Source organism: Tyto alba, unplaced genomic scaffold (genome assembly GCF_018691265.1).
Source record: "Tyto alba isolate M040663 unplaced genomic scaffold, T.alba_DEE_v4.0 Super-Scaffold_9, whole genome shotgun sequence".
Taxonomy (NCBI): domain Eukaryota; kingdom Metazoa; phylum Chordata; class Aves; order Strigiformes; family Tytonidae; genus Tyto; species Tyto alba.
This window is the reverse complement of record NW_024881330.1, coordinates 20392411-20418248: the sequence shown is the minus strand read 5'-3', so window position 1 is coordinate 20418248 and position 25838 is coordinate 20392411. Positions and strand designations below refer to the sequence as shown.

At 35.8% G+C, this 25838-nt stretch overlaps 1 protein-coding gene across 1 annotated transcript in view; it reads right to left on the bottom strand.

Moving 5' to 3' along the window:
• The window catches only part of ANGPT1 (angiopoietin 1), a 162736-nt gene that overhangs the window by 54733 nt on the left and 82165 nt on the right, over positions 1–25838 (bottom strand). Inside the window, exons 4-5 of the mRNA XM_033000156.2 lie at positions 22277–22509; positions 5371–5498 (exon numbers count right to left, since the gene is read on the bottom strand). Of these exons, the coding sequence (XP_032856047.1) occupies positions 5371–5498; positions 22277–22509 (361 nt within the window). The remainder of the gene's footprint in view (positions 1–5370; positions 5499–22276; positions 22510–25838) is intronic.

The window sequence follows — 25838 nt, the reverse complement described above, 5'->3', positions numbered from 1 at the left end:
CCTGTTTTCCTATGGATACATGCCCTATGCCCTCAACGGTATTCTCAATCACTTGATTACAGCTGGAGCTCTCCTTATATTCAGCGTAATTCTCCCAGCAATGTCTCCTTTCAGCACATTACCCAAAAACATCTCCCCTCATTGTCCTCTGCATCCTCAGCTTTCCTCTTTATATTCTCTCCATGCTCCTTTTCTACTTTCTCAGCAGTGCCCCTGAAACCACTCCCTTCCTCTTAACAAACAAGTATTTCTTTAAGTGATAATAATGTTTTCTATAGCTTTTAACAGAGTGTCATTCTGTCTAAGAAAGAATCTTCAGGAATTCTTACAGAAAATACCCATTCAAAGAGTTCAAAATGTAGCACAGATGAGATTATTCTGCTTTGCTTTATATTGTAATGTTACCTACAGTGTGCCAGGCAGTGTCCCAACACAGAAACAGCCGATGTCAGTCTAAGCTGTCTTATATTTGACAGAGGACAGATATGAACAGGCTCAAGAACAAAGGTCTGTGGGACAAGCTCAGAAGTTAAGGCCTATAATGAACATGTACGATCATATCCTGCCATAATTGCACTAATAAATTCTAACATAGATACTGAGATTCTGTATATTAAGGATAATTTAACTTGACAATTTTGCTGAAGCTCGATGTTGGAATATTGTGTCACCTGAAATCTATTAACAATCTGAAATAATCCATATAAAAATCAAAATGGATATTTAGTTTTCATTAAGTTTTCACTCATATCCTTACAACAATATAGAAGATAAATTATGAAAAAATGCAAATACTGCTTTATCCATTCCCTTTTCTTGGTATGTGGCAAGTGATAAAATTCATTTTTGTTCCTATTTTTATATGACACATGATTTTAAGATCTAAGTTCCTCAGTTCTACTCATCCAAGCAAATTTTCCTGAATTTCATTCCCACGTAGTCATCTGTGCTGTACTGGCACTGCAACTATCCTAAAATTAATTTGTTTGTGTTCTTTAATTGTTATATCCCTCTTTTTAAGTAAGATGTCATATGTAAGAGGATTGAAGAGGTGTCACCCATCAGTTTAGCTTTTGGCATTCACATCAACAAGAGTCAATCCATTCATCACTGGTCAGTAATTTAAAGCTTTGAGTTGCTTTGCCAAAGTGAAGGTTACTACTCAATTCAGTTAAATAAAAATTTGTCCATCAGTTGACTAAGAGAACTGTATTCTACCCTCAGGAAAAGCAATTCCAAATCTTTCCTGCTCATAAGCATTGTCATAGTAATCCCGTGCAAGTGCTTTTGTTTTAATTTGCTCCAGGCATGCTGAGTGAAGTCCCTGTGTAGGTATAGGAAGGAAACAAAGTACTGAACAGTACAAACATGTGAACTTGATTTAAGGTAACCACAAGAAACCCCACAATTTGCTACACAAATATTTTGGCCCTATTCCTCCTTCAGGGAAGACACTGTGAGTCAAAACATTTATCTACAGGATTTAATTTCTTTAGTCTGATTTACAGTGAGAATTTCTAAATGATGGATTTACTCTCCTTATAAGTCATTTCAAGCTCCCATGAATCCACTGCCAATTTTTAAAGCATTAAATCCTCGACTGTATTAAGACTACTCATTTTAAAGACATGCATAAACAAATGGAGTATATAATAAAATACCTATAAAAAGACTTTGATGTTTTGTGAATAATATAGCAAATTAAAAGAGAAAACTGCACAATGACAGAAAGAATTACTAGCAGCACAATATTCACTAGTCATCATTGTGTGGTCTGGCACTTTCCACTGTGGTAGACACAAACACCTGCCATATGAACAGGAGTGCCAAGCTGATTATAGATGTTCACTGTGCATAGCTCTAGCCAACGAATGTCCTGGACTGGCTCCAGTCTCAGACAAGGTCAAGGCACTCAGCCATTAAACACCTTTTAATGTGTTCTGATATTTAACCCTCTACCAGAAAAAAAAATTATGGATAAAAGTGATTTTGAATTTGTATGCATCTCTAGATTCTGCGTTTATCATCAATAAAACAACCTGATTTAGATTAAAAGATCATCCAAAGCATTGCACTCTTGCCCTTCGTTAAATGCATGGGTAAAAATACTCAAGCTCCTAAAAGGCATGTATAGGATTACTTATACATATTTTAGCTTTATGGACAAAATTATTACAAACTTCATAATAATCATTTATAGATAAGCCCAATTTTAAAGTAAACAAAAGGAGGGGCATTACCACATACCGGATTTTAAATGCATGCATACTAAGACACAAATCTACATTGCTGGCATGGAGCAACAAGCACAAGAGCGGCCATTTGAGATTCAGGCAATGTGTCTCTACTATGCAGAAACCAAGCCTGAAGGCAACCATGTCGGGAGACAGTTTCCGCTGTATATGGTGCTAGCATAGATTTAGTGGGTTAAAATTCTGGCAGATATCCTCAGAGGTACTATCAGCACCAACTTGGTAGGAAGGCCACAGGCAGAACATAAAGGAGGGAGTGAGGACTGCATTCATGGCAAAGGTGGCAACTGCTTTTCCGGAGACATAAAGACCCAGATATATAGGCTCCACTAGCAATTAATAACATTACATTTTCAGTGCAGTGCATGCAGAAGTTGACAGAAGTCGTGCTTGTGAGGGCATTAGAGGAGACAGTAAAAGAGTCAAATATAATGATGCAAGGGGAGATACAGAGGTTCTGTGTGCACCCAGACCAGTCCTCTCCTGGCCTACTCCAGCTCCTGAAGGTGACATGGTTCCTTCAGTTCCAAAATGGTGACAACCTCACTCCCACTGCTCTTCTGCTCCTCAGCAGCCTCTGCTTCCTACGGTGCTGACCCCACTTCTGCAGGGGACTGAGAGGACTCTTGTTGCCTTTGCTTACACTATGGCCTAGGGACAATCATTTGTCAACACCATTGGGCACTGCACAAACACACACATATCAAATCAAGCCAATTAATTAGCTTAATACTTTACATTTTTTTTTTTTTTCAATTCCCATCTCAAAAATATGTAATGCTATTAAGATACAGAATGATTCACTAATTTTTGATGCAGGAATGGAAGACTAATGAACTGAACAAATGAGCTGCTGAAGCTGGTAACATGAAAGAAAATTTGCAATCTAAATTTGTAAGCATATAAAAATGAGGCATATCAATGGTATGGAGCTGTAAGCATGGAGGATACTTTTCCATGAATATATGAAGGTAAAACCAGCAAAGAACTAGAAGTGACAGTATGATTTGTATACATGACAAAGGGATATTTTCTATTAAATGTCAGGATTCTAGTAAGTATCCCTTAGGAAATATAAAATTAAATGAAGGCATATTTTTGTGAGCTGAAGTATAAAATTACTATAAATGAGACAGTTGCCGGTGGCTGTGAGTATTACAGAAGGTAACAATAGATCAGTTCTCTTAAAACATGTCAGAGTTGTGCATTGCATTGTGGCAATCCAGATAACTAAGCTTGCTTTAAACAAGTGGGCATGTATCCATGGAGTACCTATCAGGATATTAGCTTGAGTCCCAGAGCAATCTAACTGTGTCAGCGTGGTGCTACCTCTGGGCTAATTAGTCCTGGCACAGTGCTGTATTGAAGTGATTTTGAAGCTATCTCAGGTAGAGTTAGTTCAGCTATCTCTGCACAACACTACCTTGCATACTGCTAATACAACCTTAATGTCTGATAAAACATCTGTTAAAGCAATCACACTCCTCACTTGACTAACGTGAACATGCCTGGGATCCGCTCTTGCTGTGTTATTGCTATGGCAAGACAGAAACAGGTAGTAGCAGAAATGCCCTCAACACAAACACACACAGACACATACATACACATTTTCTTGTTAAAACAGGAGCCTCCAGGAAAAATTAATGCAGTGATATCAGCAGAGTTGTGCTGCCTTTACTGATTGATAGCAGTGTCTATAAACAGGGATACAGTGGAAACACAGCGTGGCTTCCACACTGTCACTGTCCTTATGTTACCAGTGAAACAGATTTAAGGTAAATATACCAGAAGCATCAGTACCATGGTGCTTTCAGATAACCACTGTTTTTCATTGCAACCAGCTTCTGGGGATGGTTTATGAACTTAATAAGGCTAAGAAAAGCCACTGCCAATTTGTACATGCAGTTTGGACTTTGATGTTACATCTCTGTTTTCAGTGGAAAAGCTTCTACAGAACTGCTTTTATTGTTTTAGTTCTGCTCAGTAATGCTTAAAGGGATCTCTGTATTTTATGTCACATCAATTATTTTTCCAATCACATTCACCAGAGTTATATTACTTTTTGCCCATAGCACTCTCTCACCCCAATTCCACTCATGGTTTACTGAACTCTATAAAGTGTAACATCTTGACATTTACATACTTCCAAAGGACTCCAATAAAACCAAATTTGGTTTAAAAATAAGTTTTACATATCTTAATATCATCATAAAATGACTATAGATGGTAACATCGGTAATATTTGTTAATGCCTTTTTCTGTTTGCAGGGCCATCATTTTACTGCAGTCAGAATAAATTCACCAGACAGATGTGGTTCCCTCCCTCCTGTTTGGCCCATTTTCTGGACACCACTTGATTTTCCTCTCCCAGGTAATCAGCCTTTAGGCTGATTAGTTGGGGGCTGCTCCCAACAGTGCCCCATCAGAGGGTCAGCCAGCATTCCTTCATATATAAGTTAGGCTTAGGTTATTTTCTCATGTTCCTAGCTTCAGCTGACCCAGGTACCTTAGAAATAAAAGCCTTCCATAAAACCAGCCTTCTTTCAGACTAACGTTTCATTTTCATAAAAAAAAATCCTTCCCAAGGATCTTTTTTGAGAAAGACAGGATTATACATGCTTCATCATCTCAAACAGTGATAATATTCAGCATGTTGTGTTCTTTACAGCCAAAAAACCTCTTCCCTGCTACAATAGAAGAAAGATTTTTGTAAATCTATATCTTTAAAAACTACTAATTCTGCTACTTCGTTCCCTAAGTTACCAGACAATCCCCTCCCCCCATCAGCTTCCTCATTATAGCACTTTAGTAATTCTCTTCTAAACTTTATTGCAGATTTATTTGCAGCCATAGTCTGATTCAACTGAATTTGCCAAGTGGGAGGAAGTGAGTCATCTATTGAGTGTATGTTGGAACTCAGGAAGGGCTCTCTGTCAGTGAGAAAGAAGAACGCCTGGAATAATACGGTTTATTGCTTTCTTCACTCTATTGTAATTTTTTCAAGACTAAATGTAGCCCAGGTTATTTATATCAGTACTTCAAGAAAGGCTCCAAATGCTCCTTTAATGCGAGAGCAACATCATATCAACAACCAAAAAAAACCAAAAAAAGTATTCACCTTTTTAGGATCTGACACGTTGTTAATATAAATAGTGTAAACCCCACTTCTGTTAAAACCAGATTGGTATACATCTGCACAGTCTCTGAAAGGCTTCTCTTCTTCCTTCTTTGCATTCTTTAGTAAAACTGCAAAACAAAAAGAGAACGTGATAAGTTACAACAACAATCTTAAGCATTTCTGTATCAAGGAAGTCCACTTTTGCACACTGTATTAATTTTAAACATACACAGTAATAACTGTACTATGGTCCTTACACAGCACATTTGGTAAATTGTTAGAGAAGTAGTGTGAAACTTTCAGACAGATGGGAGAGAAGGCACCAGCAGAAGTAAGTCATGATGCACATAGCTAAACAGAGCATCCTGTCTACTGAGAGGTGAACACTGCGCATTCCTTCTGAGTGCAAAGGTGTGTCCAGCTGCAGGTGCTGCCTCTGTCTCAAGCTGTATCTGAGAGGTTGCCAAAGAATGCCCTAGCAATGGCACATGGAGGTTGAAAACTTGTTCTCTGTTGTGATCTGACACAGATGCTCACCTAAGACAACACTGAACCCTGGAAGGAGAGAGATTGTGACCTTCCTCTGTGAGGTGCTACCTTTTAAGCAGCCTAGGAGCCTGGGGCAAGGGAGCTGTTTGCTTAAGTTTATTTTTTTGGCAGGGAATTATTTAATGATGTCCATATCTACATACATTGCTAGGTACAACTAGTGGGAAAAAGAAGACAAATCAGTGCTACTGAAATCAGTTGTTCAGAGTTATGATGTATTGAATTTATTTTTGGCTCAGAACAGGAAAACAATTAATGTTAGAACACCAGATCTTGATCCTGTATATTGCAGACAGATCACATTCATGAGTCTGGGCTAAAAATCAGGAGGACAAGATGTCTGAGGATCCCGGTCTTGAACAACCAGGAGATTCCCTGTAGAAAGAATAACATCTGAGAGTGTTCCTTCACTTTCACAAACAAAAGTAGTGTGATCCCACACAATACTGAAGGATATGTCTTCATTCTAACAACACATACTTTAAGCACATCAGGATTCCCATGGAAATCCATCAGTCTACTCAGATTCTTAAAGTTAAACATGTCCTTAAGTACTGTGCAGAGCCCAGGACATCACTTCATCAATCCCTACAATAAGGAAACAGTATTTAAGTACTCCAGATACACTGATTGTCTGGTGACAGACACATCTTTTTTGGTTTTAGCTTGAAAGTGTGTTATAGGTTCAAAAGGCACTATGACTTATTCACTCTCAATGAAGTGGCCTGTGCTGCAAAACTGGTGCTTAACATTAGTGTACAAAAAGGCAACAGCCTTGCACAGCATGTGGGACTTTCCAGGTGATAAGATGGTATGCAACAATGCAAAGGCTTGATATACTATTTCCTCTCTGAACACCTCAAATGAGTATTTTAGTATGGCAAATTCCTGCCAGATCAATTGTCATTAATACCATTTCACAGATGGGAAAACTGAGGAAGAGAAAGGTTAAATGTTTTACATCAGTGATTTTGTGAAAAGGTGAAATTAGAAAATCAGGGAGAAATCCAATCTTGAACTGTAAGATTATCTTGCTCTCAAGGTAAGCATTTTATACATATTATATTCTTTTTTCCCTTTTATATGTTTTATTTTGTTGTTTTTTTTTTTTTTTTTTAATTTGACTTTAACAAACAAAAACCCCTTACTTGTCCCTTCCCATGTATTTGCTGGGTATTTATTATCTAACACCTTCAATAAAAGTAAACCTGTTTCATATACTTGCATATGAACTTCAATTGGAAAATCAGTTGCTTTGAAACTTGGCCATGTTTGGAAAAGGTAGTGCTGGCAGAGCAACAGATGACACACCTCCCTGTGAGTTAGCAGGGAATGAGGTCCTCAGCAAGGTGTGCATTTACAGTGCATTCTCAAAGGTGCTTTTTTTTAGATAAGACATAGAACTGAGGCCTTCACAATTTGTGTTCGTCAGAGGTTTCATGGTACTTTCCTGTAAGCAGATGGTGTTAGTATCAGTGGACAAAGTCCAAGCTGAATAATTACTTGGGGCTGGAGCCAAAGCCTAGAGGAGTTAAAGCAAAGCCTCTCATTGATTTCAGGGGGCTTTAGATTAGATCAGTTCTTCCTGGTCTGAATTTCTCTAATGCTGTTGTTTCAACTGCAGACATCAGTCTTCCTTCTCTAAAAAATGTATTTAGTTATGCAGATGCAGAGGGTTCATTTCCTTGAGTCTTAAAGTACTTATATTTTAATATCTATATTTATATCATACCTCTATTTAACAATTATACACACATTGAAAACCACATGGAAATAACTAATTAAGAGTTAACCGAGGAAATTTGAATTTGGTTCCTTTTTAACTAAAAGACAAAAATAATCATTAGTATATCCTAAAGTTCATATTACTTAAATTTTAAAGAAGGTGAGATCTTAATTTCAGAGTAATTAGAAATAGATTTGAAAATAATTTTATAAGGAAATTGATCTCTAGGAAGCACACTTAGAAATAAATTTTTTCCTCATGCTTAAAGACTAGAAAAAAAAACACAATAGAACTGCTGTTTTAAGATCTGAAGGTGACAAGGACAGACAGATGTCATACATATGCCCAGTTCCTTCTATCCTTCCTCTCAGTATCAGACAGCTGAAATACCTGGCTGAGATCACAGACAACAGATGTGTTAGTTTCCTATAGACTAAGCAACCCAATATCCTTTTTTGGCAGCAGTGGGTTTTATTCAGTAAAGCAATGTAGACAGGAGAAGATGTCTTTCCTTGGGTGCCTCTTATTCATCTCTCAGGAGTTGGTGCTCCCACTGGAAGAAAAGCACAGCTCCTTGTGAAGGACCTGAACTATTACAGATTGCAGTACAGTATATTAAGCATGACCAGCACAAAGTTTAGTTTGTCTTAATACATCAGACTGTAATTTGCAACAGCCTAAAGTTATCAGAAAATTAATACTCAGGAATGTTACTGGTAATGTTCTTTTAGGGTAGAATATGTTTTTTCTAAGGTGTGCTGTTGTTTTTTTAACTTAATATTCCATACAATTTCCAAACCACTTCTATATACTATGGCTCCAGACTGTTTTTTTCTAACATTACATAGACCTTGAATCCCTTATATATTAAGTGAACTTCCTGAATGATGCATTAGCTCACATATAGTAGATGTGTAAATAAATTTTTTAAAAAGTAACAAGACTCAAATAAAGTAGTTCCAACACAAAATACGTAGCCATTACATTTTCTTGTTCAGCTTCAAGAACTTAATTGACTTTAAACAGATTTCTAATGTTAGCTTAGCTATTTTTCAAATACAATGCTTATGCCAAAGTTTTATGTATCTGAAGTAAAAGATAAGTCTATGTCAAGCAAAATAATATTATAATTTTTTTTTAAACCTGAATGCCTAGCCAAAATTTGGACCCTTGGAGGGGTTTTTTTGATTGCCTTTTATGGATGAGTAAACTGGTAATGAAGTCATGCTCCTCTGAAACTTATGATGCTTATGTGAAAAATCCTGCTTTCCTGAACAGAAGGAGAATGAACAAGAGAAATAAATTCTTTCATTGCACTTCTGAAAGTCTTTTGATTAATTTTTAGCCCAATACTTTCTCCTTGGGCTACACTACCTGTGTTTCCCTACTTGATGAATTATTTCTTTTAGTTATCAGTCATTCATCTGTTTCTTTTCCTTGATGCCCTGGGTGATGATTTGAGTCCAGGCAGTACACCAGGTTCCATCCATAACTGCCCAGAGATCCTTCAGATGGTTGCTCCCATGTAGAGGCAGCAACCCTAACAGGGCAACCACTCTGCAGCCCCATGGAGGAACAGGAACCCAAATCAATGAGGTTTATGCTCACTCACAGCTGTTCTGGTGCTCCTAGTAGATGGGTATTAACTTTCAGTAGAAAGATGGGGTTGGCACCTGAGGTTGTAGCATCTTCAGTTTTCTTAGAAAGGGTTACTGGTGCTTGCAAGTGAGAGAGCTCAGATACGTGGGGCCTTTTCCCAAAACAATAGCCAGGGAAATCCCTTAACTGATTGCTAGGTGCATGTGCCTCTGTGTAGGGTGAGACTATTTTTCTGCTATCAGTTAGGAAAATAAGTCAATAGTAAATGAGCTTTTTAGTTTCTAACAGCTATCACAAATGAAAGACACCTGCTTTTCTCCACAGGTTTAAAGAAATACAAACTGACTACTAAGAATAAATATCTCAGAAATATTTAGTAGTTTAAAGTTCTCCTCTAGGAATATGAAATTTAAACCATATAATATCTATCTTTTATTCTAGCTGCATGAAAATTATATAATATCATCTCTACTAGAAAAAAATATTTAAAAATTATTATGGTTGTTTTTTAAAATTAATAATTCTGAATGTTTTTGAGAAAATTAAGTGGTTATCCCACTGCTTTTTAAGTCTCCATCAGACATTTGGTGAATGAATAGTACAGTTTGTCTGTAAGCAATAAAGAATGTTAAAATGCAGTTCATTATGCTGACTGAATCAATAAAATCACATTCGTATTTACTAAATTATTTAAGATCCGAACTGCCATGTTTGTGAAATCAGTTGAGACTGAGTTAATCACTAGAGTCTTATGTCCTTTAGTGATACTACCAGCAAATGAAAGGCAGCTGTTGGTTTTTTGCATGACAGTGACTTATTTGGAAAGATATGCAGAGTAATGTCTGTAGTGTCTTAGTGAATGATTATATTTTCATTGTTTTAATGTTTTATTTACATGAATCTAATTTTCTTATAGGACTTAATAATCACTATACATACCAAAAGGCACTTAAAAAATTCTTCATGCTTTTGAGGCCAGAAAGGAAAAATCTCTTTCCATATCTTACTGGAAAATATAATTGACCTAAATTTTAGCTGTTCTATCAAAAGCATGTGAGGTGAACATTTCTGTCCCCAGATTAGCAGCTTCTAAAAAATAAAAAAGGAGAAGTTTGAAAATTGATGTTTTTTTTTGCCTACAGCTGTAGGATTCCAGGATAAGGTCATTCAAGGACTACCAAATGGCAGATTCTGTCTAGATCCAAAATGCTAATAAATTTTGCCTCATTCTTGTCATGGTTCCAGACACACAGTGGGAAATCCTACATTTCTATAGCAGACCCTGTATCTCTGACCTCTTTCCCAGCCATTTATTTGGGTGCAGCTGCTGTGCACCACCACAGTTCCAGTTATGATGGCAAATAGTGCCTGGCTCAGAAAGAATCAAATCAGGAACAGTTTGCTGATGTTATCAAAAGGTTCTCAGTCAAATATTTCCAGTGAGAAGGCCTGGAACATGACCCACACGTGTATGTATGTTCTCAGACTTAGCAGCAGGAACCACAAACAGATCTGACAGAGAAAGGGTGAAGATTATTTTTATTTTGAAGAGGAAAAATATGCAGAGTTACAGTCACTCAGTTTTTGCTGACTTACAGCCAGAGGTATAGTCTGTTGTTTCAGTGGCCTACTCTTGCATATACCAACCTCCACTGGAGAACAAACATTAAACTGAAACCTAATAGCTGGCTGTGACATCCAACTATTCCCTGCAACAAGACAACCCTGTGACAACACAGTTGTGCCGCAGATGTTACACAAACCACAGGCAAAGGCACAAACCTGAAGGCTGACTTCAAGTCAGATATGCTCTCCAGATAACCACAGTGTTGCCTACAAACTAAAATGATAGCCATATAAAAGCACATTTGTGCCCCTGTCAAGGACTTGGAAAGTGCATTTTCTGGATTCTAGTTGGTCCAGGTACATAAGGCATACTATGTGTTTTTCCTCTCCAAAAAGTATTTCTGGATTATTAAAGTTACCACCATCACCCAATATAGCCAATGTAAAAAAGAATTAGAAAGTCAGAATCCACTGATATGTATGAAATTAAAAAAATATTCCAGTTACTTATTATTGATAAAACTACAGGAACTTTTTATGCACCTAGCTAGTTCAGTAAAAGTTTTAAATGTGAATTTATATGCACTTAGCACCCAATTCTAAATTATGATGAAGACAATCTGTTCAAAACTTTCTCCAAAGTCAAGTTTATTTCCTCCTGTACTAATACTATGTTTTATTTTCATCTCCACAAAGTCTGTATATTATCTTTTTTTTTTTTTTAAAAAAAAGAGAGGGGTGGATATTAATACGAAAGCTGCTTCTGGATGTCTTGGAGTCCAGCAGTCTTCTCAGATAAGTCATTGTTGTACATGCTTGTGTACTCATGTTTGTTTATTAGGGAGGTGAGAGAAAGTTTAGGAATGGAGTTTTGACATATATTTTCCTTCCAACAAAGTATATATTCACCAAAATGCTTTTCAAAGTAATATTTCTTTGTGAGATTGCTCTGAATCTGACAAAAAGATCTGGCCAAAGGCAAATTGGCAAAAATAAAAAGTTCATTTTGACATACTGGAATAAAATATTTTGTTCTGGGACCTATTACTCAATAACCAAGTTTCTGTATTATAAATTTGTGGATTCTAGTTTATAAAACTTTATTGTCAAGACTCCCATTAATCCCAAATGAAGTTAAGAGAGTGGCTACATTGCCACTTCAGCCTCTCTAGTATCCTGTCTCCATCATCAGAGGCCCTAGAAGCCATGGGGCTTCTTCACGTGACTTGATCTTTTAACCCTCATTGCTCTTCTGTTTTCTTCTTTGTTCGCACCCCCATAATTACTTATTTTCTTTTTCTTTTAGTCCTCCCTCCTCAGGAGGAGCCTAAGGTTTTGCAAGGGCTGGGTTAACACCTGGCCCCCCAAAAAAGTCTGTAATTGGAACAGATGTCCAAAGCAGATGACTGGAGAACAGCATAACAGCGGGCAAGCATATCCGGGAATTTACAGCATAGGTGCTTCCTCTGATAGATATAATATCTGTATATTTAATAGGCTTTGAAATAATTTTCTTCTATGAATTTCTCCAATTGCTTTTTTGAAGCCACATGAATTTCAATCGTTCAGAGTGTCCAATACCACGGAACTCCATACAGGTACCATGTGAAGGAAAATCTCCTACTGTCAATTTTTAACCAGTGTATTTCAGGTGATGACCCTTCATTCTTAGTTGGAAGTGTCAGTAATTCTGCATCCATTCTCTACAAGCCACCTATGATTTCTACTGCATCCTCCTACTATCTTTTATACTGTCTGAAGTATCTCTGATATGCTTAATGAATGCTATTTCACATCTTTGATCACCTGTCTTTGTAGCTTTTTTCATATTTTGTTTGGTTTTTTTTTTTTTGTTTGTTTGTTTTTACACTTGGGGTCCAATATTTTATACAGTATTTGAGTACATCATGACTTATACATGGTACAATTTTTTCTGATTTCCTTTCTGTTCAATAATTTATAAAATACTATTTTCATTTTGACCACTAATAGGCAAGTAGTCCCTCCTGTGTCTTTCATTCAAGAGTTTCTTGGGAGCTCACCTTGAACTTACATGGGTATTTTAGAAGGTGGAAGAAAACAGAATTCTAGAATTCCTTCCTCAAACACACTCACCTGCTGAATGATTAGAATGGAAAATACTGGCCTCAATTAAGTGTTCAGAGTTTATGACATATAAGTAAATGTCTATATACACACACATTTTCAATGTTTAAGGGAGCATTTAGACATAACCCAAAACCCCATGTAATGGCAGGGTGTCATCTAAAGGAGCACTACTGTTCTTCCCACTTCTGTTGGTTGTAGACTGCCTCTATAGCCACAGAATGAATCAGCTAATAGGATATCTGGCAGAAAGTGTTTTGGTTTGGTGTAGGAGGGCAAGGGGGTATGCAGGCATGGGGTATTTGTTTGCTTGCTTGGTTGTTTTGTTGTTGTTTTGTTTCTTTGTTATACAGTTTTATTATTCCACCAGAGCAGCTCAACAATCTGATCCATCTTGCGATTCTACAACCACCAGACTGGAAGAAGAAGTGGAAAGATTTTGTTTCCAAGAAGCAATAACAAGAGCATAAATAGCTCCTTGGCCATCAACCTCTAACCCTTCATGGCTGCATGCATGCCACTTACTGCATGTGGGAAGCCCAAAAGGATGTGCAAATCTCCTTTAAGCACAGTCCTGCATAATTACAAGGCCATGCTGAAACACAGTTAGTAGGGCTACAATGATTCTACCAGCCGAGGAACCAGTCCAGTCTTAGATTAATTAGGAACACTAAGGTTCATTAAATACAAGAATTTCAGATCCATATTTTTAAGGTGGGGAGGAAAGAGAAAATGTGTAGCCAATTAGATTCCTCACATTAACATTTACAGAAATGTTTTAGCTGCTAGCAGAATATTACTTTTCCCTCTCACACACCCTCTAAGAGTCTGAAGAAAGAAAGGCAAACAACTGCATAGCAAGAGCACTCAAGTTATCTAACTAGTTATTAAATAAATAATTTTAAACAGAATTTCCCTCCTGTAGTGCTGCAGGCATTGACACAGTCTTGGAAAATGTTGTTAACATAGTGAGCTTTCACCCTCTCCAGGGCATAATTATTTACTACCTAATAAATTATCAACAGTTATCAAGTTTGTTTCCCAATAAATCCAGCCTTAGTGACTGGTAACAACAATAATACTTTGATTCACTGTGTATTTGAAAGACATCACTTAGGAATACCATAAAATGGTCCTCATTAGTGAGCTGAAATAGAATGCCTTATGGCCCATTTACAAAGAGATAAAGACACTTAATTATCGAGCTGCAATAGAGTTTCTGCCTGAGACAGCAATTTTGTGAGTAACCAGCCATTCACTGAGATGAGAACTAAAGAAGTCTTTCATGAACTGCTTCAAGAGAGATTAAGCCACTGGCTTTGTTTAATATTTCTAGTGTCCATACTTCTTTAATTGATTTATATATTTCCACACAGGCACCCTAATGTGCATTTAGTGTTTCCAGATGAAGAATGGCATGCATAGAAAGAAACTTTTCACTAACAAGCCATTTGGGTGACACTGACAGCATTATTAGTTGGTTTATATATGCTGATATGCCCTGTAATATCTTTGGTGTGAGTGAATAATACCATTTCCACAAAGTGAAAAGGGATTTGGCACTGAGATATACTGTAGAAATGAGGGTGGGTAATTGATTTCAATATTAACAATCAAGAATTTAGATGTAAAAATATGTACTTATAGTATTATTTTTCAGTACTAATAAATATCAATCTCCTGCTGTGACCACCAACAACTTAATAGGAATAAAATATGGGAATCCCCAATTCTGTTTTGAAGAATTTAAATATTTTCCCACTGACATAAATTTCAAATGATGCACAATTCAAATTGACTTATTTCAGTACTGAATCTCTATTAAACCACAGCCTGGCTTGATCCTACCTAATATATTTTGTTGCATTTTATTATAGAGAGTAAATTGGAAATTAAGGTATCCTTGCTTGAGCAAGGTATGAAAATACTTTTATTTTTAAATCATGATGATTTAGATTTATTATTGTTATTTACTTAGTTCTAGAAAACAAGAATATAAAGTTAATCTGTCCTAAAGTAGATACTGATCATATAAACAGCAGCACTAATATAATCACCCTTTAACTGATAATATGGAGAAAAAAGGTACTTGCAGATGTGACTGACCTCATACTAAGGTAACTCACTTGACTAAAGTGCCTTTGTTGACTCTAAAGGAAGTCTAGACCAGAACTCTACATCTACACTGTAAATGTTAGTGACTCAGGTCATGTTGACCCCCAAAAACTCTTACTTGAGCTTTCTGAGCATCTCTGAAAAATGCATATCAATACAATAGAGAACGTCTCAAAGGGAAACAGGAAATCTATAGCACCTGAACAGAAAAAAAAAAAAAAAAGAAACACAAAATAAAGCTGGTGCTGATGTGTATGTGTAACTGAACATCTACACAACTGTCCAAAGACAACCCAGCCTCTGACTGCAGCCCTGTAGCGCTTTGCACCTCAGTGGGTCCATGTGCTCAATAGGATCCAGCTACAGTATGGATAAGGGGACCCCTCTTCTATGACATAAAGTGCAAAATTAAGATTCAATATTTCACCAGCTTTCAAAAGGCAAATAAAGGCAGATTAAAAAGTGGAATTCATCTTTATCATAGTGAGCTTTGTGAATTGCAGGTAGACATTTTCTGATAGCTTTCTTCTGATCTCTTTTTAAGGGTATCTGTTCCTGCTTTAAGATGTCTTAAAAAAATGAAATCACTTACCTATAAAATCACTAAAGCAGGAGGAAGTAGAGAGAAACTATTCAAATAGATGTTGTTTACATTCTTGAGCACACATACTGTCAACCTTAGATGAAGCTATTTTCTTTGACACCTTTGGCAATCAAATTAGGACTTCATGACAGAGTAAGTTAAGTGTGTAACACCAAATGGCTTCAGTGCACTAAATAAGGTTTTGTTTAAAGCTCTGGTGTGGTCACTCCAACTTTGTCAAGTCTGTGTTCTCTAATTCTTAATGAATATTAAGAAGAACAAACTTAATAAAAAAAATTGAATTAATGGATGAAAAGCATCATGTTTTGTTATTACATTGCAGTATGCTATAACACGTTGTGATAAAAACGCAATTTCAGGTATAAGGAAAAAAAAAACCCTGTCACTTTATTCATGCATTCTTTTCCTATAACTATGTTTTAATCACATTCCTGAACCACCTCCTACCTACAGCTTGCAGCCAAAGCTGGTCAGAAACTTCTGTACATCTAGCAAAAACTTTATTTTGTTTGCTTCTATGCTTCAGAAGAAAAATAATGAAGTGACTGATATGCCCTGCTCTGGGTTTCTGCCTCACTAGTTATGACTTGTCATGTTAAAAGAAACCTTTGCAATGTCATGGATGAAGTACAAAGAGGAAACAAGTGCTTAAGGAATTAAAAGATATTGTTAGGGAAACTGGTACCAGACAAAACATGCTGTCACCTCAAAAACATATGTCAGATGAGTACAAATATTATTCTATCCATGCACAGAAGAAAAATTACCAGAGAACTCTATTAAACCTTACTTTTCTACACTGCTGTCTAAAATCTATTAGATTTAAATATCCTCATTTTTTCATTCCAATATAAGGCTGATTCAATACAATATAGAAAATTTGTCTTGCTGAACACAGTCCAAATATTAAGATTTAAAATTACCTTTCAGAACACCTGGGATTCCCACTGGGATTTTATTTTTTTTTTTTTTCTTAAACCTAGCTTGTATTGTGTAAGATATATTTGCAGTCTTTCTGATGAAGTAGGCCAGCATCGCTGCTTGGGAAATTCTGACCTCTGACTGTAAACTTCAGGTCATTTCTTTGAAGTTCTCATTCTATTCTTACTCTTCACTTCACCATAAATTTTAACATAATAACTACTGTAGTCTAAGAAACAGAATAGACTACTTGCTGTTTAATGTTTTGAGTAGACTAATTGCTATGCCTTTTAAAAGCATGAATTCCATTCAAATAAATTTTTGGACATATTTACTTTTCCTGCATGATTTTCTAAAATATGAAAACTACCCATGAGCCAGGAGATTTGTACCTTTTCAGAAATGCCAGATCCACTAACCACATTATTTACTTCATGAATGCAATAGGCATTTCTGGGGAGTTAAATTCCTAGCATATGTGTGTATTATTTTGAGAATTAAGCTTAGGTTCTTGTAAGCATTCAAGAGGAAGCTAATGCTTCATTTCTCTCCCACTAGGAGGTCACAAAACCAGACATTCGAGACAAAACTTTCTGTACAGTTCCATTAGTTCTCTGTAGTATATAAGTTTAGACCAAACATTTTAACAAGGTATATTATTGTGCAGTCTGAAGGACAACATAAAAAACAGGAAAAGAAAAATAAGTTTATGGTTAAATATACTTTCCCACTGGATTTTTACTTTCCCTTATACTGTCAGTAGGAGTACTTGTGCAGCTATTCTAAATTATGCAAATTCATGTTAAAACAATAGACACTCTAGATCTATTTTCTTATACTGGAATAAAAAGAAAATGTATTCGAAAATATATGTGACTTTTGACTGGGCACATTTTGTGATGTTTGGCTTGAAACATAATTTCCCTCTAGACCAATACAATTTCTGAATTACTTGTTCTGAACTTGTATGTGCTTCTTTGATAATGATATTGCGTATTGCTTAACATAATCTGTAGTGTATTCCTTGTTTTGTTTTGTTTTCAGTAATATTTATGTGACTCTCTAGTTAGCACTATATTTCCTTTTCATAAGTAATTTTTCTGATGTGGAAACTTAAAATGTCTGTCACTAAATATTTCCGGTGTTATAGAGCCATTGTTTGCCAGTGACAGCAATGTGCCAAAATTCTTTATCCATCCTCAAAAAATAATACTCAGAGTAGTATGAGGAATGAACAGATTGAAGAAAATAATAATCACAAAATCTTCGATGACTTTTGCAAAGAGTGATGTGATCTCTATCCAGCTCACCTGCTGCAGGTGAAGGACTTCTACAGTCTTGGAGATAGTCGAGCAATATCTCTGTGGTGAATAATTAAGCCTTCACCTCAGTGTTTCTACTTCTCCATCTTTTGTTGGGGAAAAATAAAGTTTCAGGCATTTATCTGTATTTGAATTTGTAAATTACTCAGTCTTTATAAAATCACTTTAATTTTTCACCATTTTGAACAATTATTTAATTTGGAAGGTTAGTGTCTGAAAGTGCTGCTTTTTTAGAAATTTTATTGTAGAAATTTATTGGTAACCACTGCCAAGATTGTTGCCCCTGCCTAAAAAATATATTGACAATGTGATAAATCTATTTAGCCATAGACACAGGCCAAAATGGAGATGTCAGTCCCCATGGTATCTTGCATATATTTGACACTCTGTAGGATTTTTGACCTATTAGAGTGTCTATTTTAAGGATTAAATGCAACTGAAATCCTAGAATCACTCACACTGGGACAGAGGTGGGTGGTATTTTGGAAGCCAAACTCATAAACAATTCCAAGTTTTACAGGTGGCCCCGGTCCCAAAACTAGTCTGTACCAAAACTGACGCTGAAAGTGGGATCTGGATTTTGTATTTAGGTCCATCTATATTTTAAAAATTTATCTTTTGTGTGGCTTTTATTTTTTAGCTCTCTTCCTCATTTGTCTTTATATACTTCAGAAATTCTAAAGTTTGTCTAGCCTCTGTGGAAGTACCAAAGCAAATTTCTTAGGGCTGTCATCCAGTACTAGGGAATATTTTAGCTAAGCTTCTTAGAGTGTGAAACTAAAACAAAGCAGTTTCTGTTTAGCCCTGTATCTCTGCACTGTTCAGCTATACTATTCACAGGGTGTTAGCAGGCAAAATTCTGAAACTTTCCCAACTTATTTAGATTAATCTAAAAATAAATCTTCTGATATGATTATGTCATTATTGGAGGAAATCTGTCTCATGTTTTGTAATCAAAAAGAAATGGTTATTACCAGCTTGGTTTCAAATTAAGTTGTTTAGATGTATTATTATTATTTTATAAAAACATAGTTTTAAAAATACTAATTTCAGTTTTATAAATTGAAAAATCCTGAATACTATGATTTATGCAAGGAAGAAAATTTTCTGTCTGTGACTTATCTTGGGGGAGATTTTTAGGTTTCTTAATATGGATAACAGATTTTAAAATATAAGAATGTATACATGTAGTATAAAATATATTGACTTACATTTTTTAATTTATGGTTGAAAATCCAACACAGGTACTTAAAGCCATTCTCAAAATACCACAAGATTTAGACATTCTTTGCAATTTTTCATCATGGACAATCTGGCCTTCTAGACTTGATGTCTGGCCTAGGTTGTGCTTCCTTTCAAAGATAAATATCCCTAGTTAAAAGCCTGAAGTTTTTAAGGGGATCCACCCTTTGCTAGGTTTTCAGCTTTCTAATAATTCAAAACTCTTTCTCAATCTCAGTGATATCTAGCAACCTTTACTTAACTTGATCAAGTACTATCTTTTATCAGTGGAAAACATCTCTCAAAGTTACTGGCTGTTCCTCTTCTCCCTGTCATTAGTTATTTTGTATACTTCCATAACAGCATCTCCCACATACCTTTTTTCCCATCCAACAGTTCTCTATGTTAGAGCTCTCTCTCCTCATATGGAAATTGTTCCAGGTCTCTAATTATTTCCATTGTCCTATTCTTTTCGGGACTATTTCCATTTCTGCTATGTCCCTCACGAAATTAGATGACTGAGATTTACCAAAGTATAAGACAGAAGGGGTGTCACAGATTTAGGTATCACATTTTGTTATTCTCTATCTCCCAATAAACATCGGTTCTCACAGCATATTTTGTTTTGAATATTAGTGCACACATAAAGACTTGTGTAAGACTATCTAAACTTATTTTTGAGTGAATTTAGAGTACTTCCAGTGATATTTCCCAGCATTCCTTCTTTTCCATCTCCAATATATATTTGCACAAACTGAAGCTGGTATTAATTTTTGGTACAACTAAATACTTTAGTATTTAGCCTTTATTAGAGTGGTCTTGTGCTCCAGGATAATATTATTATTTTAACTTAAGCTGTCTGGCTCCTTTTTCAGCTGTGAATACACTTACCAAAAATGTTGGTCAGCTAGACTTAGGCAGTAAGTGGAAACATTTCTGCAATTATTTCTTTTTAAGTTATTCTCTTTAAATAAAAAAGTGATGCAAGGAAAATTCTGAACATGTTAATACACAAAATATAATGGAGTCCAAAATCAAGGGTTTGAGTTAGGCCATTAAAATTATATTTAGGCATTTAACTCTGCTGAGCATCTTTTGTTTCCACAGTTCACTGGAAGTAAAAAAACTGCTGAAATTTCAGGATTTCAGGTACCTGAATTTGTACCCAGGAGCCCAGTTTGAAACATCCACTTCCATAATCCTCACTGAAAGTTTTTATAGGAAGCAGCTGAGAAAACTGAGTTTAGGAAAATGTTAGTTTATTTGGGTTTTTTCTTTGAATCAAATTCAAAATTGTTAGAAAAATCTTTCTAACCTTAAAAAGACATTGCAATATATCTCTGTATGAGAATAATATCTTTCATTTTGATATTAATTTTAAAGTACTCCTGAGCTCTATTAGAACACTCTGAACACAGCTTTGCCAGGTTTCTTTGCCAAAAGACCATAAAACATAATAAAGGATTTGCATTGCATCACATTGTTTCTCTCCTGATATGAGAACAGCCTACTATGAAGGATGTAATTTAATTCAAAATGCTCGGGAACTATATAACAGAATAAGCAGAAGGGAATATTTAGAATGAACATGAGGGGGAAAAAGAAGTTTTTTTAAAAAAAGTAGTCTATCAACATGGGCCTAAGCATGCAACACTTCCAAAGGAAGAGATGTAATCCTCGTCACTGGAGCAGTTTAGATTTAAGCCACACAAGTTGCATGGGAATATAGAGTAGAGAGCAAACCCACACTGCCTTGAGCTGAATAGTTTGAATGATCTAATATGTCTTTTGCCTCTCAGAGTATTGCGTAATGATGCAGGTGACAAGGTTTTGATTGGTGGGATGGGTTTGTTGTTTGGGGGTTTTGTTTGTTTTTCTGCTTTTTAGCTTTTAGATAATTTATGGAATTTAGCACTCTAAAATTACAATGAGCAAATATACTGGGCTCTTTGGATCGCTGATACTTAACCTCACATAGACCTCTTTCATCCCTGCTTACACACTCACTGAATGACTAGCACAACTCACACATCTACAGTTTCTCTCTAAGTTTACTCTGTACCCCTTCTCAGATGGGTTTTGATGGATTCTTCCCAGATGGACATAATTTTATTTCCTCATCTTTCTTTTCCCCAGTATTTTTAACCCTCTGCATGCTATTCCACGTGCAGCTGTTAAACCCCTTTTAGCTGTTATTCTTATCATATGCCTTTTTTCTTTTATTCTTCCTTATGTTTCTTCTTTCCTCTCTTCTGTATGACTTTGCCTTGTTTTTTGTAGTTACTAATTTGTACTTTCCAGTGTCCCATTTCCATTCTTTACAGTGGTGTCCATTCACCCATCTCCCTCGGCCAGTTCTGATGAAAGGAATTTCTTTCCAGAGACATTCTGCAGTATCTTTAGCATCTGAAAATTAAAATCCTACCTGAATTTCTTTCTCAGGCGCTGTAAGAAATCTATTTACTAAGAAAGGCAGACTTGAGGAGAATTGTCCTTGAGTCTTTGTCAACCCCTTCTTTCAAAGGACGTTATTTCTATCTTTTGTGTTTGCAGTATGTCTAATGCATTCAGAAACAAACAAAATCCAGCAAGGCAGAAGGAAGAAAAATGATCCTTTACTATAAATAAAATCTCATGCAAGAGGAGATTCATCTTTCAGATGTCTACAACACCATAAGTGCATACATCCAGGTTCATCAACATTATAACCCATATATATGTATAAGGTTTTGGGCTACTTTCCTTCATTTAGTATCCTGTTCTTTCCATAGATTGTAAAGAAAGTCTAAAGTACATCAGATATAGGTATCTATTAAGTTAACATACATGTTTGGTTAGATTACTCCCAGCAGAAGGAGGCAGATGCTCAGAGGAACAAATCAGTATTGCTAATGTGAAGTCAGTAGAATTATGGCCTACATCAGCTATGGTCAAGGTATAACAACTCAGTGATATTAAATTCAAAAAATCAAGTACGGCTGTTAGCACAAGGGTCAGCCTCAGCACTGTACACACCTTATTTGATTTGTGGCTTCTTATCATCCTTTTTGTCCTCAATTACAATGTCGTTTTCTTTCTTGCAATTAGCTCATTACGTTCTGCCTTTCCAAAAATTCACGACTTACTTCAGAAGAAATTTCCTGGTGCTTCTAACATTTTATAATGTTACTTTCTTACCTCCTTCTTTGGAACAGAGGGTGATCAGAGTGTGAACTGTATCCATCAATTCAAGTTGCTGTTTCTGCAGGACACTGTTATTGCTTGTTGCCTTGTTTAACTGCTTCTCTAGTTCTTGGATTATGTAGCTTTGTCGTGTGACCAAGCTCTGTAGGTTCTCTTTTTCCTCCTTCAAAGTGTCCAGCTCCTCTTTATGCCTTTCTTCCATTTCTAAAATTCTGTGCTCAAGTAAACTAAAATGAAATAAAACAATTAGTAGATGTTATTTCATGACAACTTATTTATTAATAAACAGAACTGTTTTATTTTTTCACCATAGAATTCAGTACATAAATAATTTATTCTAAAAATGTCACATCTATTAATTCAGCCCACTGATTTTCTCTATCAAGTAGTCAAACATTATGGAGTTTGCCTGCTGTAGTGCTTAAAGTGCATGGAAGTGCACATCTAGCTGTTACACCCATCCAAGTGCATGAGCATAGGGCCATTAACACATTTGTATATAAAGTTCAGGCAGAAAAGTCTAAGGTAGGCAAAGGAGGGAGAAGAACAGGGCATTGAAGAGGACATCACTGGTAGTATGGATGGGTTAATATCATAAGAAACAAAAATCAGGGGTAAACTAAGGAAGAGTTTGTGAAGGGCCTTGCCACTGAATGGAAGATAAGCTATAAGGTACCATCAAGGGATGTGAAATCCATAACAGAAGTACCATTTGATGTGGTCTGTGAAGCCAGGAAAGGAATCGTGCACCAGATGAGTAGTATATGTTTTCACATTAAGAACAGTACTGTTCCCCCAAAAGATAAATCAGAAGTTTGTATTTTAAGGTAGGATTCCCTTGTTTTCCTTGAGTCCACATACATATTCCTCCCCTACCTCTTCTGGTTCCACAAAAGGCTCCTCAGACAGAAAACTGTTGGGTGTCTGTCATGGTTTGAACCCCACCACTCACTCAAACCCAGGACAGTGTCATACTATACAAGCTGCTTGCATCAATTTTTTATAAATAAATTTACACAGATATGGAAAGACTTTCTCCTGATTCATATTTTTTTCCAGTACCCATTTTATCCTGAGTTAGAAGTGTACAATTTACAAAGATCAAAGACACATCAGATTATATCTAGAAGAATAGAGGAGTTGTAGCCATAAAGGACAGCTAATATCTGTTAACAGTGAACAAAATTATTTTCAGGCCAGTGCTTTGATGCTGTGGTGGGAGTTCAGCAGAAATAATGTATTAATATTAGATAAAGAAATTAATTCAATCCCTCTGCTACTTTCTGTTCAGTAATTCTACTGTATATGCCAAAAGAGGTGTTGTTCATGCCCATAAACTAACTGGCGGTTACAAACTTGCCAACAAACTGCTTCCTGTTCAAGTCAGTCTTACGTTTTATTTATTTGCACTCTCCCCTCACCTTTGTTTTTACTTCTGGATAATAGATCAGTGGCAAAATGCCTGCATAATTTCAGGTCATTTCACCTAACTGAAAAATGTAATAAAATCCATATGGAGTTGTTTCTACTAGATATCACGGAGCCTTAATATGAGCTGTTACACATGATAACAATGCAAAGATTAAATTCAGGCCCTGGATTTGCTGTACAAGCTAGAGTAATATAAAACCTTTTTTTTTCTTTTTTTAAAAAGTAAGAGAAAGAAAACAGTAAATCTCTTTTTCTGAAATATTATAAATGTGGGACTTAAAGATACTGAAGAAAACATACTTTGTAACATCAACATATATAGTTCTGTGAAAACCAGAAGTATCTGGGTAAAGGGGGAAAAAAATAAAAGATGGGAAGGGAAAACACTTTTTTGTGGGGTCCCAAATGCAAAGGGGAACATGATATCTCATTCTAAAAGGCTCATTAATTAGTAATGAAAGCATAACAAGATTCAGTGGACTGGAATCAGATGATTGAAATTTTCTATCTGAAACAAAATATGGATTTTGAAGCCAAAGACAATAAATTATTTTAACACTTTATCAGCTCTGTAGATCATTTTTTTCATCACTTGAACTCTAACATTAAACATGATGCCTTTATCCTCTAGACTCACATGGGGGTTTTTTGAGAATATTTACGTGGAATCTTTGAGCTTTGTTAGAAGGTCAGACTAATTAGTTTAGATAGGCAGAAGTTGAAAATGTTCTGATGGAACTGGGTTTAGTCATACAATACTGTTCAAAAAATAGAAAAAAAAGTTCTATGTGAATTTTATCAGTTCTGTCCACTTTTTCACAGAAATTCTTGAAATCTTGAAATTCTCATTTTGACTCTAGATTTTAACTATTCTGATAGCCTACAAGTTATATCCATGTACTTTGGATAGGAACAAGGTGGGCCCTGGGCACAGTCTGTGACAGAATGGGTGTTAGGTGTGGCCACATGTCTGTCTGACATCTTACAGTCCATCAAAAATGTTGTGCATTGTCAACATAAGAGAAGATGACATTCTTCAATCCAGAATATTGCTTTATAGTTAAATGGTAAGTAAAGATAAAAAAGTTCCCTTTATCTTTGTCCATATCTTAGTACAGTACAGGACATTTCCTTAATTCCACAAGATTCTATCTGCATGTCCACATCTAAATGATTTCTATATCTGAATGACTGCATGTAAAAGAAGGAGCCTTTGACAGCCACAATTTGTGTATTGCATTATTTGTTTCCCACTGTAGCCTTCCTAAGACCGTAGTAAATGAACCCATAGTGATGACAGACTTATTTGTAGCAACACTGGCCATGTCAGGCAAGAAGAAAGAAGCTGACAATGTTTAGAGCTTCCCGGTTTGGCATCTACAAAGACAGACAGCAAGCATACATTTTATAGCTTTAGTAATAATACATCCTAATATTTATGAGTGGTGTGTCAACAACATGTGGTGGAAAGATGGGAGTGTCACAGCACTTGGTTCCGTTACAGTTTTCTATGTAGATTAAAAGTCCTGTTGTTATAAACTGCAAAACTAAGCTCTTTTAAGGAATGCAGATGCATTTATGCAATGATCTTTCCATATCCATAAATCTACAACAGATAAGAATAAGTTCTGAGGATAGAACTACTCCCTGTATTCCTGGGAGAAATCCAAGACATTGTGTTTTACTAAGAATCAATGAGAAACTTTAGGTCAAAGCTCCAAATGAACAAAAGCAAGAATTTCACACAGATTGGGGATTTTTGCACTGGTCTGTTCCAAAAGGAAGAAATCCTTCAGCAGCATGAGAAAAGCTACTCTCATGGTCTTTGACTCCAATGTGGCCAGAATTTTTCATTTGTATTGTTACATTTAAATTTAAAATAAGTAAATAAAGAAATAATAATAATAAAAAAGTCTTAGAAATTGCATTTAAAAATGCTGAGACAGTTTGAAACCAATTACAAAGATATTTAGATTTTTTTTCACAGTTGCAGGACTGCCTGGTTCTCTCTTTTTTTCTTGTGACATCAGACAATTTCTAATAGACAAATACCATACCAATAGAAATAACTTTGATGAGTGCTTGGTAAAAATACTTTCTCAGTTCTGTAAAGAGACATTATGAA